The sequence below is a fragment of the Colletotrichum scovillei genome (genome assembly GCF_011075155.1).
Source record: "Colletotrichum scovillei strain TJNH1 chromosome Unknown Contig00012, whole genome shotgun sequence".
Lineage (NCBI taxonomy): Eukaryota > Fungi > Ascomycota > Sordariomycetes > Glomerellales > Glomerellaceae > Colletotrichum > Colletotrichum scovillei.
In genome coordinates, this window is record NW_023336270.1 from 1,208,042 (window position 1) to 1,224,204 (window position 16,163).

Here is a 16,163-nt window from a genome sequence, read left to right on the forward strand (position 1 = left end):
GTTGTTGGACTTGAAGAAGAAAGCGAAGATGGTTTTGGAAGATTGTTCGTGATCAGAGAGTTGTTTCTTAGAAGAGGTGAGTGCGTGATGATGAGAAAAGAAGGCTTTCATTACAGGATCAAGGCCTCTTATTTATGTCATTCGACCGGACGCCAGAGATGGATAAGATGGCGAGGCCTTCTAGTTACCCCAACAGGTAACAGGTTGCGGCGCAAAGAGTCGGCCACGCCGTAGGCAGACTTGGGATTCTCATGATTCCCCGATTGCACCTCACCATCATCTGACTCAATTGTTTCCGAGGTCAAGAACTTTGAACGGCAAGATTTCCATCTTGCTTTGCCCATGTCGCGAAGCAGTTTGCCAAGGTTCCCTTCACGAACGAGCCCGACAATCGCCATCGTCGCGGCTCTACCGTATACAAGGTAAGCTTGAGAATGACTTAATGTGGGTATACGGGCGTATTTCCTCCACGCCGACGGCGTTGCCAAGGTTGTTTCTTCGAATTCCGACACTGTTCGACCGTCTCGAGACGCCGAGTTCTCAAGGATGTTTCCAGACCTATCTACTCTGGGGGATTTCTTTCAAAATGTCGCCGTAAGAACAAGGAGGCCTTGGTTCTGTCGTGTGTCCAAAATCAAGGAACAACGTTATGCCAGTCATCACTCTTACTGCTTTACGAATCCACCCGGTTTATCGGTTCGGCTTACAAGCTCACTTACACAAGGCCACCCTGATAGCAAGGTATCACTCTCCTCCCACAATGTCCACCACGTGTTTCAATAAGTCGTAGTAATGCCTCAATGAGTAATCCGAGTAGGGACCATGATCGCCGAGTTGAGAGATGTTGTCCGGAGTAACCCGCGTTTCAAAGGGTTGTAGATCGTGTTGGCTCGGCTTAAACCGATGATACTCCGACGCTTAACAGAGACATGTTCACGACTGGCAACTCCTTCGAGACTCAACATCTTTCGCTCTCGCCCCACTCAACTTAAGTCATTCAGGAAGTTAACAAGTCATCATCATGACAATCCAGAGCCGGTAATTGATTCAAATCCATGAAAATAGTAATTCCCGAGTTTTGAGAAGTTGCCGTGTTTCATTGATTGTAAAGTCCAGACCATTAAGGCACTGGACATTATACTACAACAAAAACAAGCTTCCGCTAAACTTTTGATAGCCGCCGGGGGTCCTACCTACATTCTTGTCTCTTGCGGCAAACGTTTCCGGTTTCCCCACGTAAATGTAGATCTTAGCGGGGTTTCTGTAGAGTCATCCTGTACGATGCACTTTGCATGTAAACGACTCGAGCATCGCGAAACGCATTTCCGAACATGTCAATGTGATTCGCTTAAAACTGCCAATAAACTCAATTGCTCAGAAATCTTCAGTTTGACAAACAGAGTAGGTAATGAAGATGTTGAAAATGCGAGAGCGAAACTTTGCGGCAAGTCTTCCCGGATCTTCATGCGATGGTGCAGCTGCCAGACTCAATACCTTCTTGCTTTGAGGCCCTCAACTAACACCAGATCATTGGCGCACAATCACAACGACTACATCCATAGATTGCAAGCCACATAATTACAAGAAACCTCAGCCACCGCGGTGAAGCCGAGGTGGACAAGTGGTTGTCAACCAAGATCGCCATTGGGTTAATGCGCAACGCCAAGACCAAAGAGGTTCACAGAATTAATAGCAATTGTAACCAAATCTATTCAAATACGGCAGGCGAGCAGATCAAATCGCTTTCCCTGACTCGCCGACCCAAGGTGTCGGGAGCCCACATGATTTGCGTTACTCATGAGTCGTTTGAATAATACAGCGAACCAATGCGCGTGTCGCGACTTACACAGCTTATATTGCCTATATGGACAGAAAGGGCCAGAGATTAGCGCGCAGTGTCCGTGAGTTGCGGTTTCATCTTCTTGTTAGTGTGCAACCATTTCTGTAATACGGTTAAGCGGCAACGTGTCTTTGGGGGCAGAAAGAAAGAGAGAGGGAGCAGATCGTAATGGGATCCTGAGGAGATGTCAAAGCTTCTAGAAAGCCTCGTTTGAATTAGACTTCTTCTAGCGGCAAACTTAACTGGGGACATTTCCCATCCACCCATTAAACCCCAACTCAAAATAAGTGTCCGCAGGATCGGGACAATCAGAAAGGTGTCCGTATCAGAATTCAGGGTGTTGTAGATTAGGGGTGATCCCCGCCTCATCCGAACTTTGAATAGGCCTGGCGACTGCCCGAGGGCAGAGCTGCTGGTGAATAAGTATGTGAGACTGCCCTTTGGGGCAGCGGCCAAGCATCGTCATGTCTGTCCTTTGAGTTCCTTGTTCTCTGCTTGGTTTTACAACGTCCATACTCTACCATCGTCTTTCGTACCTAACTCCAGACCAAAAACACAACAACGATGCGCCGCGTTCCAGTACAAAAGAGGCCAAATGCCACCCGCCTGGTCCAAAGCCAAGGCCTCGTCTTCGCCGACCTCGTGGCGCCCGGCGCCTCGGAGCCGTACTGGCCAGACGACCGCTACTACTCCTTCACCGAGAAGGAGATGAACCTCCTCGAGGAAGCCGCCAGAGACGTCTTTGCCATGTGCTGCGAAGCAGCAGACTACCTCGTGGAGCACCCAGACATCATCACCAAGAAAATGGCCGTCCCCGCCTTCGCCCTGAAACAAATAAAGGCCTCGTGGGACCGCGAACCGGCCTGGGGCAGCATCTACGGCCGCTTCGACATCTGCTTCGGCGGCCTCGAGCACCCGGACCCGCGGCTGCGCGTGCCCAAATTCTACGAGTTCAACGCCGACACGCCGACGTCGTTGCTCGAGGCGGCGTCAATCCAGTGGCTGTGGATGGAGCAGACCGGCCACGGCAATGACCAGTTCAACAGCATCACGGAGAAGCTCATCGAAGGGTGGAAGCGCAACATGACGCTCGTCGAGAAGGAGCTCGGTCATAAGCCGACGGTGCACTTTGCTGTCGGCGAGGGCGAGGCCACCGGGGAGGATGCGATGAACACCATGCTTCTGATGGAGACGTGTCAGCAGGCCGGGTGGACGACCAAGGCGCTGACAATGGAGGAGATTGCGAAATCCAAAAAGGACGGGCGATTCTACGATGCGCAGGGGGAGCATATCGACGTCATCTTCAAGCTCTACCCGTGGGAGTACATGGTCGACCAGCAGTTCGGCGAGGCGTGTTTCGAAGACATGGAGAACATTGGCAAGCGCGACGAGGAAGGGAACTACGTCGGAGGAACAGTCTGGATCGAGCCGCCGTACAAGCTCCTGTGGAGCAACAAGGCCGTCTTTGCCGTTCTCTGGGACATGTTCAAGGACGACCCGAGGGGCAAGTGGCTTCTCCCCACGTACTTTGACAACGAGGCGCCGGCGTCCATGACGAGTTTTGCGCGCAAGCCCATCTTTGCGCGCGAGGGCGCCGACGTGGTGCTCAAGAAGGACGGCGAGATCTTGCAGGACGCGTCGACGGGAGACTACGGCGCGGAAGGGTACATCGTGCAGCAGCTCGCCGTGCTGCCCGAGTTCAAGGACGCCAAGGGCAGCTCGTGGTATCCCGTACTGGGTATGTGGTTCGTCGACGGCGATCCGGTGGGTATGGGGATCCGGGAGGATGGCACGCCGATCACGACCAACGCCTCCGTATTCATACCGCATTCGATTGAAGACGGGCCCGTCAACTACATGAGGCAGAAGATTCCCGACCAGGAGGAGATTGAGAACTTGTTGCGGGTCGAGCCGTTCTTTGATTCATTTGACAAGGAGGAGAATGAGATGATGAGCTATATCAAGAAGATTGTAATTTCGTAGCGGGCTTGCTCTGCGGGCGAATGTCCTTTCGGCGTGTTGTTCTTGGGAGGAGCTCGACGTCTACTTTAGCGGGAATGAAATTGAGAAAATACAGTTCCTAATAACTTTAATAATCGCCTCCTGACAGTTAACAATTTAGTATGAGAGTATTGCATGACATTACACTCCGATTTCCAATGAGCATGCCGGAACTCAGAAGTTGTGGACCAAAGTCCTGCGAGCGTACTTATTACCCTAGAGAGAGTTCGCCATAAGTGCCGAGACAGGTCAAGCCCGAAAGCCATGCGAATGTGGTCTCGCTTGTCGGTATTCAAAAGCAGCACATATCAGAAACTAGACGCGCGATGCGCAAGATGCCCGGCCTCGGCGAGACTGGACAGATGACCTCGGTTTCGCTTGCATTCTCGTCGACACAGGTAGATCTTGACCAGGTACGCTGGTTCGCCATATAAAAAGAAGCTTCCGCCAATTGCCCGAATGTCATACGCGTCGCGATGCTGACTTGCCGGATGGGAGGTGCGGGAAGACAAGCAAGACTGTCCCAGGTGCTGCCGGAACCCGGCACGGCGGGGTGCCGGGAGTAGGGGAAATCTGAAGCGGAACAAGGGACCGGGCCCGGCGATACCATCGGACCTTGCATCACGTGAACCACCTGCATTACCTCAGCAAAGGCAGTCGACGCTTCCGTTGATGACCATCTCCAAGGCAGATCCAAAATTACCTAAACCGAGAATGGCTAGCGCCGTAGTGGGCAGGACCCCTGCACGGACCTGGCCAGCTTGACGGCACCTTTCGTCAGCCTCTCAGCCTGCTGAGCCAAACACCCAAAGCGTCGAACCTACCTTACCTTAGCATCTGGACACTCCAACCTTTGACACGATCAACACCACCACAATTCCACGTCTCTCCATTTCCTCTCCACGAAACCACAACGAAGCAGACTTGTCAATCGACCTCCCATAACAGCAACTACCTGCCTCCGTTACACGACCGTTGCCGACATCAGTCCCCGACAACCGGAACACCACCAACCCAACCCACCCCGCAACACATACACACACACATACATAACCACCACCAAAAATGGCGGACCGCAACCTCCAACAGGTCCTCACCCAGCTCAAGACCAAAGGCTCCTCCCTCCCCTACGCCGAATCCTCCGCCCTCCTCTCCAAAGCAAAACTACACCTCCTCCAGCTCAACGCCCTCACCCCCTCGAACCCCAAAACCTCCCCCCAGCTCCTCGCCCTCGCCCGCGAGACCTACGAGCTCGGCGCCCTCGCCTCCATCCGCGCAAAGAACCCAGACGCCTTCACCCGCTACGTCCAGCAGCTCCAGCCCTTCTACGAGCTCCCCTCCAACGTCCTCCCGCCCAACGTCCCCGAGCGCAACAAGGTCACCGGCCTCTACCTGCTTCTCCTGCTCACCCAGGGCCGCTACGCCGAGTTCCACTCGGAGCTCGAGAGCCTGGCCAACCGCGAGGGCGGCGGCGATAGCAGCGCCGTCGAGGGCGACAAGTACCTGGGCTACCCCATCCGTCTCGAGAGGTGGTTGATGGAGGGCAGCTACGACCGCGTGTGGAACGCACTCAAGAGCCGTGAGGTGCCCAGCGAGGAGTACGGTGTCTTCTCAGAGGTAAGGCCCCCAGTCGTCCATTCTTTTCAGCTCCATGATGATCTATACAAGATATCTATACAGTAAAGGACCGTTGATGCTGACACTCTCATCCTCAAAAGATCCTCACCTTCCAAATCCGCTCCGAAATCGCCTCAAGCAGCGAGCGCGCATACCCAAGCCTGCCCATCAGCTCCGCGAAATCCCTCCTCTTCCTCGACTCCGAGGGCGACGTCATCTCCTTCGCCCAGGCGCGCGGCTGGATCCTGAAGGAGGGCCACATCTTCTTCCCCGACACCGCCGAGGGCGTCGCCGCCGAGGACGGCACCACCGAGAAGGAGATGAGCCAGATGGTGATAGAGAACGCGCTGGGATACGCCAGGGAACTGGAGACCATTGTGTAGACGTGGTTTTGCAGAGAGGAAAGGGGGCGTATGTTTTTGATGTATTAATATTCATGCGATTAGACAGACCATGAAAGAAGGAAAGCTCGGATACAGGAATCCAATCCGGGCGTTAACGATCTCATCATGAATGCGTTCTAGATAAGCGTGAAATGCATGTTCATCAACCTTGTCGGTCCAGATGGGCGGCGAGCTCTAGGACTGCACTGAGCACGCGGGGACATCGAACGTTCAATTGCGCTGGCACATCAGAGGTCATGGATCAAATGATGACATATATTCGTCTCCCACAAAACTATTGCTAACAATCAAAAGCCCGGGGTTTTCATCAGACACTCCAGTCTGTCTACTGTAAACTTTTCCCAAGACCAATTCCCCCATCGGCCAGCGTTACTGCACCAAATCATGCAGTCTTCACCCCATCATGGGTCGGCGACATCTATTATACTAGCTAGCTCTCTCTACGCGAAGAGCTTCAGGCCACTGCCGTGCTTGCCAACCTCGCACACCCCGCAGACCTTGCAAACGGTGCCCTTGTACTTGCTGTGGTACTTGGAGCCATCAAAGGCGCACTCCTCGTAGGAAGTGCCGCTGTAAATGGGTGAGTGGCTGGCTGCGCAGATATCAAACTCGGCAAACTGGTCAAATTCGATCTCAATCGCATCTGAGGGGTTGCGCTCGCATTGAGCCTTGGCTTTCTTGGCCTGCAAAGGGTGTCAGTCTGGGAATATTTGGGATCAAAGGTTGATACTCACGTTTTCAGTCAGCTTGCTGGAGCCGCCATTGGCAATAATGCGGTTGGCAAAGCTCAGTGCTGAACCGTAGTTCTTGTTTCTTATCGCCAATTGCATCGCGTTGTGCAGGGCCAGCTGGCGATGAGGAACCTCAATCTTCGGGATGGTAAAGTAGGCTGACAACTCAAGGTTGCGCTTGAGCTGCTCGCCAGTAGTGCCGAGCTTGCGACGGCTGAGCTCAATCTCCATGGCCACGGCATATTCGCTGGCGGATGTGATGAGCTTCTTGGCCTCGGCGACCTCGCTTTCGCCTGAAACAGCATTGATAAGGATGGCATGGAGGATACCCTTGAAGATCTGAAGACCGTCCTCGAGCTTGTTCGTCTTCATCGAGTTGTAACCCTGTTGCAGATCGTTGGTCGCCAGGAACTCGAGATCCCTGGGCACAATCGGCAACACCTTTCTAGGGTCCGTCTCCTCAATCGTACGTCGGACATAGTTGACCAAAGGAGGAAGGTTTGCAGAGGCCGGGAGATACGTTTTTGATGCCTGGTAAACTTCGAGGAAGCGGGGCTTCAGCGGCGCAAAGTTGACCGCTCCCACTTGTCTGTTGAGGAGTTGCATTGCTGACTCAAATGAGCCACCAGCAACATGATCCACAGCCAGAGGAGAGTTGCGAGCCCAGAGGTCGGCCTCGCTACTTCCAGCGCCACCAGCGTCGGCACTGTCAACGTTCACGAAGTCGCCCTCAATCTCGGGAACGACATCATCACCCAGGTCCCAGCCTGCCGCATCCTCGTCATCGTCAACGTCGATGAGGTTGCCATTCTTCTTCGCAGCGGCATCCTCTTCGACATCATCGTCAAAGCCGTTGGCAGCTGCAGGAGTATCCTCCAAAGACAGTCCCTCAACCTGGCCAAGCAGGGCTTTCTCGAAGACAGACTGGGAAGTAGCCTTGGTAGGCCAGTTTGCCTTGAACGTGGGGACGACGGGCTTAGGGGGCGTCAAAGCCTCCCCAATCGTAGGCGTCTCCAGTTGGTCCTCGGTGAGACCAGTGGCCTCGAGAATAGCCTGGCACTCCTCCTCCAAGCCGTGGGACTTGGCGGTCATGTATGCCAACGGGTCTATGTCTTGTTAGTTGAGATCTCACTAATGCTTACGTTGTGACAAACTTACACAGGTCGATTTCCTTGAACATCTGGATCCTGTCCTCAACCTCGCCGAGGTAGAGGGCGTTCTGGAAACGTGCAGTAAAGTCACCTCTGTGTTCGGCAATCTTGGCCATACGTGCCAGCTTAGAGTGGTCACCGGTAGACAAGTACAGGAATGAAAGCTTGTCGAACTGCTTGAGCTTTTGGTAAGCCATCTCGACGACCTGGTGGTTTCCGTGAGCCAAAGCCTCGGCGCTCAACCTCTGCCAAAGCTTAGGACGATCCAGCTCCTTGGCAGTCTCGACAGCAACGTCCAAGTTTCCGCACTCGATTGCGAGCTCGAATCGGGTCGCGGGGTCCTGGACGAACTGCAGAGCAATCTCGGGGTATCCCTTCTTCTGAAGGTAGGAGATGATGGATTGACCAACAAGACTGGAGTTCTGAATGATGTGGAGCATCTCCTCGTAGTTACGCTTGACGAGGGCCAGTTTGAATCGGTATTCGGTGGGATCGACGTGGAGAACCTTGGGCTTGGCCGCTCTGTCAAGGCAGTAGACGTTACGGCCCTTGACACGGACCAAATAGACAGTCTGGTCCAGGGTGCGGACGATACCATTGTCTCCATTCAGAAGCGTGTACTTGATGTGGTTGAGGGTCGAGTACAGCAGAACACCAGCATCATCCCAGGTTGCACTCTTGATTCGGATAGTCTCGTGCAATGTGCTGACCTGCTCGAGGGTCTTTGTCACGATAGTGACGTTGTGCTTGCTCAAAAGTGCCGCGTACAGTCCGTCATTTGACCACACAACGTACTTGACACCGTTAACAGCCAACTCGGCGACGCTCTTCTTCTGCCCGATGTCGTAAAGATGAACAGCTGTGGGGGTAATGATGAGGAGGTTGCCGGTACCACCGAAGTAGATGTCGCTGGTTCCGACGGGAGGCTTGAAGGAACGGGTCGTGTTGTTGGAAAGGTCCTTGATGTCGATTGTCTGGCTAGACGTGTTCAGGACAGCGAAACGGTTGCGAGCGACGAAGATGGCCGAGTTGCCCTGGCCGCGCTTCGACTCGGTGGGCTCAATGGCACCGGATCCATCGCGAGGAAGGTTGATCAGTTCGTAAGATCCGCTGTCGGAGGGAGAGGTGACGAGAACGGAGCGTTCGGCCGGGTTGTACGACAAGGTTCGCGGCGGGGTCCAAGGGCTTCCAAGCTTCTTGAGAGAGAGTAAAGTCGGGCTTTCGGTACTCTTCTGGAAGTCGTAGGATCTGACATGCTTCTCCTTGGTGATGTAGAAGAGGTTGTTCTGGTATACTGACGATGCCGGTCTCTCTCTCTCCAGCTTGAAGACCATGACACCGTTGTCGTGGCCAGCAGCAAACAAGTTGATTTCGGGGTGGGCGGCAATGACCCAGAATCGGTCGTTCTCGCGCTTGAAGGACTGCACCGCGGTGCGCTTGTTGAGGTCCCAGACGCGGATGGTCTTGTCCTCGCCGACAGACAGGATCAAGTCTTGGTGGGGGTGGAACAAGCAGCCAGAGGCGTTCTGGAAGTGTCCTCTGCAGGTGTCGACCTCCCAGGCCTTCGTTTCGCTCATGCGCCACAGCTTGACGAGTCGGTCATCGCCAGCAGACACAATCAGCGGCATGGTCGGGTGGAAGGCAACCCAATTGACACCGCGGTCATGGCCTTCCAAGACAAACTTGACAACAGCATCGGTGTTACCAAACATGTCGGTCTGGTTTTGGTTCGCGCGCGCGACCTGGTCTTCGAAGGTCATCGATGTCGGGGCCGAGTGCTTCTTGCGCAAGCCGGAAATGTCCCAAACTCGGACAGACTGGTCGAGGGAGGCAGAGACGACGAGGTCTTCCTTCGGGTGGAATTGGGCGCACATTGCGTAGTGGTTGTGTCCTGTCATGGTGCAGACTGCAAATCAAAGTTAGTTGCCTTCACGGCCATCACGGGATCCTAGGGATTGTGCGCACTCAGAGAGCGGTTCTGCCAGTTCCATATCCTGATCGTCTGATCGTCGGATGCCGACAGAATCCATGGCAATTCATGATGGAAGAAGACGGTGCGAACGTAGTCGAGATGGCCGTTCAAGGTGAAGAGGCATCGGCGGGTCTGGTAGGACCAGACCTTGATCTTGTAGTCGTCACCTCCAGAAACGAAGAGGGGTTGTGTCTTGTGGAAGTCAATTCCTCGAACCGGGCCATCGTGCTCTTCGAATCGATCGATCAATGTTCCCATGCGGTAATCCCAAAGCTGAATCGTGGAGGAGTGAAGTGCGACGAGGATCCATGGTCTGGTAGCTGTTGGTCAGCAAGGGGGCAGACTCGAAGATGGGAAGCTATGGGTTGAGAGCTCACCTCTTGGGGTGGAAGGCGATGCCCTTTGCGCGGGAGGACTTGGACTCGAACTGTACACTACGTGAGCAATGGACTCAAGCAGAAGATAGGATCTCGTCAGAGATGCAATGCGCCGAGGGCGGAGCGTACCTTGGTCAACATGCCCGAGGAGGCCTGCATTTTGGCGGGGAGGTGAAGCCGGAGCTTCTAGCAACCAGCAGGGGGGAAATCAGGCGGCACCTCTGGAGAAAATGGGATTCAAGTGCAAGCCAGCTTACCGACCGAGAAAGGCTGCAGCTGGAGTGAAAGGGGATGGTGACATTCACGGGTCACGAAAAGAGGACGCGGTGAAGGGGTTGGATGCGTAGAAGTATCCGTAGTGAGGTAGAGAGATACGTAAAGGCCACTTCCTCGTCTCAGAGCCCCTAGTAACAATTCCGCTTCGTGGCCATCTGTAAAGTGTGGGTTATTTCTGTGGGTCCAACCTAATGGGCGCCGATTGACAGGAGCTGCCCGCATCAGAGTTCCGCCGACAACCGTGTCCTCACCGCCCGCCCCTTGCATACGTACCTTTGGTGCTTAGGTAAGGGTTTGCCAGGTGCCTGGGGACATTGACTCTCCCTTTCAATGAGGTGCCACGCTGCCAGATGGGGAGGCCTGGACTGAGCGAAGCTGAGGTAAGCAACTGCCCCTCCAATAGGCCCGTTTTTCTGCCGTTTCTCCCCGTGGACCTAACACCCCTGGCAGAGGAGACGCTAGTCTTCTTTGGTACAGCTCTTTTGTCAATGTGTTCAGAAGGCGCGTTCACTTACACCAGTCCCCCAGACCGAGCACCTCCTAGTATTATCTACCTACCGATACCTGACGTTTGACCCGCTTGCCATACCTATCTTACCGAATTCACCTTTGGAAGCCCCTCCAAGCATTCTTGCACCAGCCATGCGACAGAGGCGATAAATAAATCGCCTTCCGCGGTGTCCCTACCTTTTTCCTCTCCAAGCCCAAGATACTTCCTTTCAGAAGTTGTCTGTCTTAGAATTCACCCACCCCTTGCCCTCCTTTTCGGCTGGGAGGAATAAGTCGTCGAGAAATACTTCTACCCAATCTCGACCCCGAAGGAGGTCAACACTCTTTCTCTCAATCTCCCAAGCCAACAACTATCTAAAGCTGCAAGCACCCACAACTCCGAAGAACAGCCTTGCGCCGGCCGTCGCGCTCCCTCCTTCACCATGGTGCGGTTGTCGCAATTGCCAATGGGCGTTGGCCTGTCATTTCTGGCAGCTGTCAACGTCGCCGCAGTCCCCTCTGTAACTGTGGACATGAAGGCTGCCTTTCCTTCTGGCCCCTATCTCCTTGAGCTGCTGTAAGTGAAGCTGCTCTTCCCTTTCCCCTTGTTTGTTTCACTGCCGGCTGACACCTTTGCTCTAGTGAGACAGCTGCTGGTGAAAACGCAACTGCCTACTTTCCTCTTCTCGACCGCATTGCTGGTGGGCACTTCAGCGAAGCCAAGACTGACAAAGAAGTCTACGACAAGTTCCTCCTCACCCTGAATGAGGATGGGCACATTACTACACCGGACGCCCTGTCCACTTTCAAGCTGGCCCTTTCCCTACGAACCGCCGCTCCTCGCATCGAAGCCCACTATCAATACTACCGAACTGCCGTAGAGCCCAAAGTCGACGCTGATAATCAAGATGGCTGCGAAGTCTGGGCTGAGCAAGGAGGGAAACAGTACTGCACTCCGTCCCTAGATGCTGCAAAGGATTCTGCATTGGATGGCGCAAAGGTGCTGCCCTTCGACCGAGTCCTAGGATCTGGCAAGGAGGCCATCTTATACGCAGATCCAACTTCGCCTTCTTTCGGATCTTTCCACATCGCTCTGGCTCAGAAGGCTCGTAATGGAGAGCTCGAGTACCGCCTGCGTTACACGAAGCCGGCTGGCAAGTACGAGGAGCCTCTGCCCGTCAGCGGATATGGGGTTGAGTTGGCCCTGAAGAGGACCGACTACATCGTCATTGATGACCGAGAAGCGCACCAGGACGACGCACAGAAGACCGTCAAGACTGAGGAGGTCTTGGACGCTGCCGAGGAGGTCGCTGATCTGAAGCCGCTATCAAAGTCTGAGGTACAGGAACTTGGTCTGAAGGCCGCCTCCTTCGTCATGCAGAGCCAGAACCCCTTTGAGGCGCTTCTCAAGTTGTCGCAAGACTTCCCCAAGTTCTCAACTTCCATTGCTGCCCATAATGTGTCTGCCGAGTTCCTTGCCGAGCATCAACTCAATCGCCAGCAATTGGTTCCAAGCGGCATGAACGTGCTTTGGATGAACGGAGTGCAGCTCATTGAGCGCCAGATTGAAGCATTCACCATCATTGATCTTCTCCGCCGTGAGCGCAAGCTTATCGACGGCGTTCGCGATCTTGGATTTACCGGCGGCCAAGCTGTGTCTCTTCTCGGCCACCCCAAGGTTGCTGAGTCCAAGTCGGACGAAGAGCCCCCGCGATTCGACTGGACGGATGACCTTGAGGAGGAGCAGGTCATCATGTTCCTCAACGACCTCGAGAAGGATGAGCGTTACCAGGATTTCCCTGACCAGTTGACTTCGGTGTGTCTGATCCTCTTCTGCTTGAGACTAAAATACTAACTCCCAACAGCTCCTTCAGCGTGTCTACCCTGGCCAGCTCCCGCCCATCAAGCGCGATATCTTCAATCTCATCATCCCCGTTGACTTCTCCAAGATGGAAGATCTCAGCGTCGTCGCTCAGATGAACTCCTTCGTCCAGCGGAAGCTTCCCATTCGTTTCGGTCTAGTTCCTCTGACGCCCACGGAGGATGCATTCCAAATCAGCAAGATTCTCTACTATCTCCTCGACAACTACGGCTTGGATGGCTTCATTGAGTATCTCGATGCTGCCATGCAGTCCTCCAAGACTGAGAAGCCGGACCAAGGCTCGTTCGACCAGGCCATCAAGGACCGTGAGCCTCTTCCAGACTCGAAACTCCTTTCTTTTGCCGAGGTGGTGCAGTCAGACGAACTTGATAGTATTGTCAAGCTGGCCAAGAACTGGGCAAAGAGACTCAACGCGAATACGCTCGTTCCGCCTGTCTTCATCAACGGTGTTCCGGTTCCTCGCGAGGGCAACTGGCTTCAGGCCATGAGTATGAAGGCTTCCAGTGACTTGCAGGCGATTCAGCGCGCCGTTTACCTCGGCATGGTCGACGAGAAGGCCTGGATCCCGGATTTCTTCCTCGAGAAGGCCGTCAAACGTCGCAACACCTATATCTACCCAGAAGATGAAAAGTCTCTGCAGGTCCTCGATGTCAACAAAATCTACACCGAGTTTGACGGTCTGTTCAGCAAGGTCCCGGTGATTGAGGCTTATGCAGACTCGACGAAAGAAAACTGGGCTGTTCTGACGGTAGTTGGAGATTTCACCTTGGACGAGGGAGCAAACCTTCTCCTGTCGGCCTTGGCTTTCCGTCGCAACAACCCTGGCGTGCGTCTCGACGCTGTGCACAACCCTTCAGCATCTGCCTCAGCATCCAGTGTAAACATGGCGTTGAAGAATGGCGGCGACAAACTTGCTGAAGCTGAGACTCTTTCCGATATCAAGGACATCCTCAGTGCCGCTCCTAGTGATTCGGATGCAATCTTCACTGCAGTCCTCAACGAGTTCCTCTCCTTGGCCGCGATCAAGCCAGGTTCCAACCTGCTTATCCTCAACGGCCGTGTCGTTGGGCCTTTCACTGAAGAAGACCCCTTCCAGGGCGATGACTTCCAGTTCCTCTTGGAGTTCGAGCAGAAGGCTCGCATCCTCCCCGTCTATGCAGCAGTGGACGAGCTTGGGTTGACAGACAAGATCGCCGGTCCCCTGGCAGCTGCTAAGATCACGTCAGTCACGGCGCTGTCGACCATCTCTGACCTCCCTGCTGGCATTTTCGAGTCTGCGCCATCATTGCGCGTCAGCGCCCACGATGCTTGGAACTCAACCTACACTGCCATTGAGATCGGAAACCCCGAGACATCAAGCATTCATTTGGTTGGTGTTCTCAACCCTGCCAGTGAGCAGGCACAGCGGTGGGCGCCTATCCTCAAGGTTGTCTCTGAGCTGGAGGGCGTGTATCTGAAGCTCTTCCTTAACCCCAAGGATAAGATTGACGAACTGCCCGTCAAGAGATTCTTCCGATACGTGCTTGAGTCAGAGCCGACCTTTGATGAAACCGGCAAAGTTCGCGCACTTGAGGCATCCTTCAAGAGCTTGCCCTCTGAAGCTCTTCTCAATGCTGGCATGGACGTTCCACCGTCGTGGCTCGTTGCACCCAAAGTCTCGCCCTTCGATCCGGACAACATCAAGCTCAGCTCCATCAAGTCGAACGTGCACGCCTCATACGAGCTCGAGAGCATCCTTATCGAGGGACACTCTCGTGAGGGAGGGCAGTCGCAGCCTCCCCGCGGCGCGCAGGTGGTTTTGGGCACTGAGAAGGAGCCTCATTTCGCCGATACCCTGATTATGGCCAACCTGGGATACTTCCAGTTCAAGGCGAACCCGGGATTTTACAACATCAAGCTCAAGGAGGGAAGGAGCACCGACATTTACGCCATCGATAGTATCGGTGCAAAGGGATGGGCTCCCGTGCCGGGCGATGAGGGCACCGAGGTGGTGCTGATGGATTTCCAAGGCACGACTCTGTACCCTCGTCTGTCACGTAAGCCAGGCCAAGAAGAGTCCGATGTGCTGGCCGAACCCGAGGACAACAGCATCGTCGGCCGTGGCCTCAAGTTCGCCGGAGGCATCCTAGGTAAAAAGAAGTCCGCGTCCGACGAGGAGCACGCCGAGATCAACATCTTCTCCGTCGCCAGCGGCCATCTCTACGAGCGCATGCTCAACATCATGATGGTCAGCGTCATGAAGAACACCAAGCACACTGTCAAGTTCTGGTTCATTGAGCAGTTCCTTTCCCCCTCCTTCAAGGACTTCATCCCGCACATGGCCAAGGAATACGGATTCAAGTACGAGATGGTGACGTTCAAGTGGCCTCACTGGCTGCGTCAGCAAAAGGAGAAGCAGCGCGAGATCTGGGGCTACAAGATCCTCTTCCTCGACGTGCTCTTCCCCCTCTCCCTCGACAAGGTCATCTTTGTCGACGCCGACCAGATCGTCCGCACCGACATGATGTCCCTCGTCAACCACGACCTCGAGGGCAAGCCCTACGGCTTCACGCCCATGTGCGACTCCCGCACCGAGATGGAAGGCTTCCGCTTCTGGAAACAGGGCTACTGGGCAAACTACCTCCGCGGCCAGCCCTACCACATCTCGGCCCTCTACGTCGTCGACCTCCGCCGCTTCCGCGAGCTCGCCGCGGGCGACCGCCTCCGCCAGACCTACCACTCCCTCAGCGCCGACCCCAACTCCCTCGCCAACCTCGACCAGGACCTGCCCAACCACATGCAGTTCCAGATCCCCATCCACAGCCTGCCGCAGGAGTGGCTGTGGTGCGAGACGTGGTGCTCCGACGAGAGCCAGCGCGTCGCCAAGACGATTGACCTCTGCAACAATCCGCAGACAAAGGAGCCCAAGCTCGATCGCGCCAGGCGTCAGGTGCCCGAGTGGACCGTCTACGATGACGAGATCGCCGCCCTCGATCGCAAGCGCAAGGGTCTGCCCGCCGAGGCGCCCAAGAAGGAGGAGAAGACGGAGGTCGTTATCGATGATGGAGCGGAACAGAAACCTGTTGTCGTGGAGGTGGAGAAGAACACAAAGAGCCGCAACTGGGAGGAGCCACCCTCGGAACAGACGCATGTTAGAGACGAGCTCTAGACAGACATCACGAATTTTTAGGTCAGGGAACCTTACGATTATGGTGTAGAGTTGCACGTAGCATTGAGCATTACATAGAAAGATAGGAAAGAAACAAACAATTGCATTCCATGGCATTTTAGTCTTCTTTCTTCATTTGATTTAATCTGGGAAAAAACGCTCGACATGCCACCACGTTTTCTCAATCGAGAATATATCTAGCTCATGTATAATGTATATACGGACCTCTCATAAAGTCCAGTATCAAGCAAAGCCCCCCGTAACACCGTCGCCAT

The 16,163-nt window shown here is 54.5% G+C and overlaps 4 protein-coding genes across 4 annotated transcripts; 3 read left to right on the forward strand and 1 right to left on the reverse strand.

The window, feature by feature from the left end:
• Positions 1-2,165: 2,165 nt before the first annotated feature.
• Positions 2,166-4,358, forward strand: HER10_EVM0002785 (glutathionylspermidine synthase). The gene has a single exon (XM_035472480.1). The coding sequence runs from the start codon at positions 2,405-2,407 to the stop codon at positions 3,821-3,823; it is 1,419 nt and encodes a 472-aa protein (XP_035326101.1). The 5' UTR covers positions 2,166-2,404; the 3' UTR covers positions 3,824-4,358.
• A 295-nt stretch (positions 4,359-4,653) lies between these two features.
• HER10_EVM0003110 (GANP/Nin1/mts3/eIF-3 p25 family protein) lies at positions 4,654-5,931 on the forward strand. The gene is made up of 2 exons (XM_035472796.1): positions 4,654-5,458; positions 5,560-5,931. The coding sequence occupies exons 1-2, from the start codon at positions 4,907-4,909 to the stop codon at positions 5,839-5,841; spliced, it is 834 nt and encodes a 277-aa protein (XP_035326110.1). The 5' UTR covers positions 4,654-4,906; the 3' UTR covers positions 5,842-5,931.
• A 184-nt stretch (positions 5,932-6,115) lies between these two features.
• Positions 6,116-10,518, reverse strand: HER10_EVM0010377 (coatomer WD associated region). The gene is made up of 6 exons (XM_035479839.1): positions 10,223-10,518; positions 10,094-10,143; positions 9,710-10,029; positions 7,752-9,650; positions 6,597-7,699; positions 6,116-6,545 (listed from the first exon to the last, which is right to left on the reverse strand). The coding sequence occupies exons 1-6, from the start codon at positions 10,250-10,252 to the stop codon at positions 6,303-6,305; spliced, it is 3,645 nt and encodes a 1,214-aa protein (XP_035326322.1). The 5' UTR covers positions 10,253-10,518; the 3' UTR covers positions 6,116-6,302.
• Positions 10,519-10,935: 417 nt separating this feature from the next.
• Positions 10,936-15,957, forward strand: HER10_EVM0004410 (UDP-glucose:Glycoprotein Glucosyltransferase). The gene is made up of 3 exons (XM_035474058.1): positions 10,936-11,435; positions 11,501-12,674; positions 12,724-15,957. Exons 1-3 carry the CDS (start codon positions 11,302-11,304, stop codon positions 15,886-15,888), a joined length of 4,473 nt encoding a protein of 1,490 aa, XP_035326148.1. The 5' UTR covers positions 10,936-11,301; the 3' UTR covers positions 15,889-15,957.
• Positions 15,958-16,163: the final 206 nt, after the last annotated feature.